General features: G+C 35.0%; 1 protein-coding gene across 4 annotated transcripts in view; it reads right to left on the bottom strand.

Annotated features, from left to right (window-relative positions):
* Window positions 1-802: 802 nt before the first annotated feature.
* AZIN1 (antizyme inhibitor 1) overlaps window positions 803-7222 on the bottom strand; it is a 30147-nt gene continuing 23727 nt past the window's right edge. For 3 of the 4 annotated variants that reach the window (XM_020905413.2, XM_070477312.1, XM_020905416.2), the window contains 6 exons: window positions 6506-6587; window positions 6071-6145; window positions 5345-5507; window positions 4139-4254; window positions 3352-3566; window positions 803-3126 (listed from right to left, as the gene is read on the bottom strand). In XM_020905413.2, coding sequence (XP_020761072.2) covers window positions 3015-3126; window positions 3352-3566; window positions 4139-4254; window positions 5345-5507; window positions 6071-6145; window positions 6506-6587 — 763 coding nt within the window. In that variant the 3' untranslated portion in view covers window positions 803-3014. The remainder of the gene's footprint in view (window positions 3127-3351; window positions 3567-4138; window positions 4255-5344; window positions 5508-6070; window positions 6146-6505; window positions 6588-7222) is intronic. The other variant, XM_020905417.2, reaches the window with a different exon arrangement.

Raw genomic sequence — 7222 nt, 5'->3', positions numbered from 1 at the left:
CTGCTTTTGAAACTGAAGCCATACAGGTCAAGGAATTAAGCAGTCAAATGGTGCTTACCTGCTCCAAGCATCATACAAAAGCTGGGAGCTTATTCCTTTAAGTAGATCAGCCTCTGGCAAAAGCTAGATCACAACCAGTTGTGGCTTCTTAACTGTAAACCGGGTTTGTTCCCACAAAAGCCTGCAAATGCAAACACTGCACGCCATACTTCTATTCCTGCTTCAGGATGAGGAGGCAGGGATTGAAGTTATCTGCAGGATTTATTCACAACTTGAATATGGAAAACTACTAAGAATTTTTTCTTTCACTCTTCCAAGTCAATTAAGCAAGCATTCTTCACTATATTATTGGTCAAGTTATCTACCTGTTAACTATCATGAAGAAATTGAGAGTAACTCCCCCAAAAAGGGACAAAAAGAGAACAGGTGTGACTTTTTAAATCTAAATTTGCATTCACTGATATCACTGCCCATCTTACTTAGAAGGAATTTATACAGCTTAATTTATACAGAACTACTTAAGTCTAAAAACTGTTAGGAAGCTGGTGAATTAATATATCTAGAAAATGTGACCCTAGAAAAATCTTTGTGACCACATATATATATATATATATATATATATATATATATATATTCATTTTATCAGTCTTCAGTATTCCATATGTAATACCCAGAATTTTACCAGATTCAGTTACTATGTAATAAAGTAAGATACTGAAAGAATGCTTGCAAGTCAATGGACACAAAGCTGTAAGTAAAATTTCAACTCTTTCGCAACAGAAGCCAAAGCAAAACTAAAACGTAAGGAGCAATTAAAAACATTTTATCTGTGTATTCAGAATCACACACAAGTTACCTTTACAGTTCAATTTACTATATAGAAATCATTTGGGTTTTATATTTTCAGTTAAATTCTGAACTTACAATATTGATTTTTTTTTTAAAAAAGATTGTTACATTAATTCAGTACTTTTTTTAGCATACCAAATTGAAATACATTAAGATCAAACTTTAGATTTATGGCAAACAGTCTTCAAATACAACACACACATTTTTTAAAGTTATCATATCGTTCACATGTGGTACTTGCAACTCTGAGCTGTTATACACAGAATAGCTCTCCTTTAAATACGGCAAAACTGACATGCCACGAAGCTCAAAGTTGTATAGTCAAGCCAAGGACTCAAAGTTGTACCATCTCTTAAAAGATTTGGCATTTCTGAACCAAAAAGCACAACATGTAAAGAAGGTTAGGAACAATTCCTCCTCCTCATTACAGTTAAAAAAAGTTGCATGGTAGCTTGGAATTTTGCATAAAACCCCACATTATACCTTGGAAAATTCCAAGGGTAATTACATGACAATGGACTGGAGTCCTTTTTCAATTAATAGAACCCATAAAATTCAAATGGGAATTAATCAAATCAAAAATATTAAGCACCTACTGGTTTAAGAGATTGAAATTTATTAGATTCATGATCAATTTCTTTTCACCTTGAAATCAAGGTGTAAAAACCAGCTATTAAGTGCATTCCGAACTTCTCCTATGTAGCACACGCAGAATTTTCTGTCCATTGGCACCAAAGTGAAGTCACATTTCCTCTTGGGAGACAGAAATTCCACATCTGAACATAGAATAAGTTAGGAAAAAATGACCCCTGTTGTTTACTTTATTACTATTGTGATTCTGAGATCTAGGATTTCTAATATACTAGCCATGAACAACGCAAATTCCTGGCAACAACTGTCAGGTTAGTGACTCTAACTCACTTCCCCAATCACCATAAAATTTTAGTATGAAAAGAATGAAAACTAATTACACTAAGCTGCTGAAAAAATGGGAAATAACAGGAAACTAAGTGAACAACAAAACAAACCCTAAGTTTAAAATCACTGCAATCAAGAAATTGAAAATAGGTGTGCTTCACCCCATCCCCCTCACAACTCTGAATTTAAATAATATTCCGTGCAAAGGAGCATCAGGTTTCTGGATATAGATGTAGCCCTTCTTTAAGATTTAGTGCGCAGCAGAGTTTTCTGCATTTCCCTCCCCAAAGTTTATTCAAAGTATTTAATAGAATCTTCCATTTCAGCCAAAAGATTTGTGATTCAAAGATTTACTAAGGTACTCTACGCATTCTATCTATACAGAAACACCTATTAATTATTACAATTGGTTTATGCAGGATTAACATTTTTGGTGTTAAAATTGTTAAACATCATGCTTACTGCACATCAACTCTCCATAATTAATCTGAACTTCACAATGATTTACCAAACATTTTACTTAAATTACTAATTAAATAACTGAAAAATGTACTAAGCCAAACTAAACTTAAATGGGCTATAAAGGAAAATAACCTTCAAAACAGCCCAGATACACATCTATTTCAAAACTACCTTTGCTAGCTAGCCCCTTTCCCAAAATTTTAGCCTGAAAAAACAGTAAAATCTACACAAAATTTTATTGCAATCATACAAGGGTTACATTAGGTCAAATACAACAAATACTATGATGCAATTTTACATTTATTAAACTACAGTTCAAAGCACAAATTTACACATTCTAAATACACTAAACGTATCTAATGAAGTCACACTGGTCTTCCACTGACATTTGATATATCTGGGTGAAAGACATTAACTTTACAAGACTTAAACACGAATCCTTAGTATAAAAACTGTGTACTTGTATGTAAACGGTTTAATGGGGAACCCAATTAATGGGCTTCCATCTCCACTAAGTCATCCATTTTGTTGCATATTTTATTTTAAACGCTTAAGGGGTAGGGCAAACTGATAGGTTTAAATCTGGATACATTATCCTAATCTCCCAATTACCCCCAGTGAATTATAGAGCTGATTTTGTCTGGTCCCAAATAGCTATTACTAGTAGTTTTTGTTTCCAAGAGAATTAACAGAGTAAGATTGTTCAAATTTTTTCCACACTGGAATGTAGACCAGACAAGCTTATTAACCTGCAACTTCAGATCTACAGAAGCGTTAATGCCTGCTTAAGCTTCAGTGGAAAAGTTGTCTTCTTGGCTCAGCTGAATGCAAGAAGGCACAAAGAAGAAGTTCTTCATCATTGTGTCTGAAGTAATTCCAGCATCTTGCATCTCATACCTAAGGAAAAAAAAAATCAAGACATTTGAATTTAAGCACAAAGACCATAAAACCACATAACAAATGGACAATGAAAAGAACTATAAAATAACTGGTCTTCCAATTATGCTTAAAAGATCATTCTGTTAATACTTTTAAGTTGTGCATGCATCATAGAATTAAAACTAGCAAACCCTGTCACCTCAAATATCCAATCTGCTTTAAAAAAATAAAAATCTATCTTACCAATCACTGTATGACATCATGTAATAAATAGCTGGCCTCTGAAAATCATTGAAAGCAGATGGTTCATGGACAGAATCTGCTCCCATGTTATCAAAGATAAGCCAATCTCCCACATTCAGCTCAGGAAGAAGACAGTTTTCCACAATTTGATCAAGCTCATCACAGGATGGACCCCAAAGGCTGCTTGTAAACAGAGGCTCATCTGCCTTGTATTTCTGCAGGACAAAAAAGTAACTTTTGTTAAGCTTTTAACTCAGGCAGGCAATGAATGTGAAGGTGGGTAAGAGCGTTTTCTCACCATTTCAAATCAAATGTGCCCCTGAAGAAAGGCCTAGAGCCAGGGGCAGTGATACTCCTCAACTCTACCTAAGGCAGCAATTTAGAGAACAAAGGACTTAACAAGACTCAGAGAAATACAAACTTTCAAAAAAAGGGGCAACCTTCCCCCATCCTAAAATATTTCTTTGAAATTGGGATGAGGACTTCCCTGGTGACTCAATGGTAAAGAATACTGCCTGCCAATGCAGGAGACACAGGTTCAATCCCTGATCTGGGAAGACCCATGTGCCACAGAGCAACTAAGTCCGTGCACCACAACTATTGAGCCTGTGCTCTAGAGCCTAGGAGCTCCTGGTTGCCACAACTAGAGAAAAGCCTGTGGAGCAACGAAGACCCAGCACATCCAAAAATAAATACAATTTTTAAACTGGGATGCATCCTAAAAATAACAGCTCCATTCAGAAACTGCCAAATAAGCAGGTTTTATATTATTTGTAATAAAACTTGCCTTGTGAACCTCTGGAATGGTATTCAAGTCCTCAGACAGTTTACTTGCAAAAGAACCATAAACACCATCATTCATATAATACATGAAGGCTGGTTCATCACTTCCGGTCTTTCCTACTGAGGCAAAAAAACCCACAGAAAAGTAAAGATGAACTTACAGTAAAACAGCTAAAAGGCATATCAAAGTCTGAATTACTGTTTATAAAATTGACTCATAGGTTTCACATTTTTCAAAATATAAACAGTGATATATACTGATGCAACTTAAAACTGTTAACTTAAAATACTAAACACACTTCACCAAGGAGGATGACCAATGAACACATTAAAAAAAAAAAACAAAAAAACCTGCTCTACATCATTACTCACCAAGTAAATGTAAATTAAAACTACACTGAGATACCACAACACACACCTACTGAGTGGATACAATTTAAAACTGACCAAAAACATAAATCAGTAAAGGTGGGAGCAGCCAGAACTTGCATATGTACATCGTCAGCAGAGGAGTAAAACAGCAATGCCACTCTGCAATCCTCGTGAACACCACTCTCTGACCCAGCAATTCTATTCTGACATCACTCACCTCAGAACAATGTCCACAGCACTTGTAGTACTGTATAATAATGCAGTAACAGTAGTTCTACCCTTAATACCAAAAACTGGAAACAATCAAATATTCATGGCAGGAGACTGAAGACAAAGTATATGCATTCAAAGAGTGGAATATTAATCGGCAATAAATGTAAAATGAAATGCTCTATCAAATATTATACTGAGCTGTCTTACAGACGAATACACAAGATCCCACTTAAAAGAAGTTCAAGGCAGTCCGAACTAATCTATGCTGGAAAAATAACCAAAATTGAACAAAACAAATAAATTTTAAGATATGAAAATTATTTTATTTTGATAGGGATGAGATTGTACTGGTTCTTAAAGGGAATCAATCAATCACCTGGGGAAATTTATCTAACATAAGCCTATCTAAACATCAGCTTTGAGCAGAGTCTGATGGAGTGGGACATTAACTATGGCATTTTGAAAAGCTCCCTAGCTCCTCCCTACAGGTGGATGAAGAACACCCATAACGTCATAACCCATCAAATGTCCAAAATTATATTTACATGTGATAGTATCTGATGAACTCATCTTCAAACTAATGAGAATTATTTATTAACAGAAAACTATAAACTTTGTAACTTACCTCCAGAGGAAAACTTATCATTTTCAACAACTTTCTTTGCAACGATATTAACTGCAAGTGTAAATGCAGAAGACACAAAGTAGCTTCCAGGTTCAGAAATTATCTTGATGCCAGATCCTTCAGGAAAGTAGACATCCAACAAAGGGCTGATAACATGATTAACCTATGAATTTAAAAACCCACATTATGGTTTTAATATTGGATTAGATAACTCACAACATTAAGAGATTGACAGCAATTAAATTTTTTAGGAAAATTAAGTAGCTGAATTATAGACTATGAAGTTCATCGAAGTTGATTTTCTAACTATCAGAATGGCATTAATTTAAAAAGTCATAATTCCAGTGGCAAATGGCTCCTGGTGATTGAAGAGTCATTGTTTCTATATTCAGTCACTAGGGATGAAGGAGCAAAATTTCAAATCAGTTTCTATTCTGGAGGAAGGTGAGAACTGATGTGTATCTGGATAAAACAGTTCAAGCTCTTTAAGTGATGAATGAGTTAATCGTTGTCATCAAGCACTGAAAACACACACATTCCATGATAAAATTATGCTAAAGTTTAAACTTTTCCAAGGTCTTCTATTACCTATTCATTTGCTTACAAATTTTACACAATGTTACAGCTTTAGCTGCTGCTCTAAAAACTCTAGTCTACAAATCTACCATGTAAGTAGAAAAGAATGAGAGATTAGTCCAGTATGTCCATACACTGAACAATGTTTACCTCTTCCAATTGAAATTCAGTTCCTGTGAAGCCTCCACCAATGTCTAACATGTTCATTGTGAAGCCAAATTCTCCCTAGGGATGCAGGAGGGGGGGATAAATCTTTAAACACTTTTCCAAATTGTAATGCATACAGGGACATCACACACACACACAAATCCTCTAAGGGAGATAAAAAATCTCTGTTCTGACCTTTAGTAAATTTCTTGCTTTCTACTAACAGAAGCGGATTATTTCATTATATTTTCCTGCTATTGTCTGTACTGTCTTTAGACATATACAAGTAACTATTGCATCTCTCTACACCCATTTTTTAAAATGTGCATGTCATAAATAAGTACGATCAGAATACTTTAGAAGTAGGAAAAAAGCTGAATATTTGTCTTAAATAACATCTTGGCTTAAATATCAAAATAATTAAAGGGAAAAACTTACAGCCATGTCAAACACACATCGTGCATCAGATAGAGCATGTACATATACTTGAGATTCTTTGCAAGCACTTGAAACATGAAATCTGAAAGACACAGAGTAATAAATTTGAAGCTCAGCGAATTTGAGGCCCTTCCTTTCTAACTCACCACATTCACACACAGAGTATTCACATTAACTTTACTCAATATTTAAAGCATTAGAAACATGAACCTCTAATTACGAAAGTTACAATACCAGCCTTTTAAAAAAGGCAGTGTTTGGGTAATAACTTTTTAAATAATAAGTTATCAGTTATACTTCACAGCTATCAGATAGGGACAAACTTTTTATATGGTAAAGTAACAATAAATTGTTACTTTATTAAAAGTAACAATCACCCAATAAAACTGGGTGACAAAATCTTCAATTCTGAATGCACAATTCTACCTGAAAATATAAAAATCTATTGTGGGACTTCCCTGGTGGTCCAGTGGTGAAGAATCCACTTGCCAATGCAGGGGACACAGGCCTGACCCCTGGTCTGGGAAGATCCCACATGCCACAGAGCAACTAAGCCCTTGAGCTGCAACTACTAAAGCCCAAGCATCTCTTGTGCTCCACAGCAAGAGAAGTCAGAGTAACCTCTGCTCTCCAGAGTTAGAGAAAGCCAGCTTGCAGCAATGAAGACCCAGTGCAGCCAAACACAAATCTTAAAAAAAAAAATTATCTATTGAGAAA

Source organism: Odocoileus virginianus, chromosome 15 (genome assembly GCF_023699985.2).
Source record: "Odocoileus virginianus isolate 20LAN1187 ecotype Illinois chromosome 15, Ovbor_1.2, whole genome shotgun sequence".
Taxonomy (NCBI): domain Eukaryota; kingdom Metazoa; phylum Chordata; class Mammalia; order Artiodactyla; family Cervidae; genus Odocoileus; species Odocoileus virginianus.
Note: the sequence above shows the minus strand (reverse complement) of the source record. Positions and strands in the feature narration are given on the sequence as shown.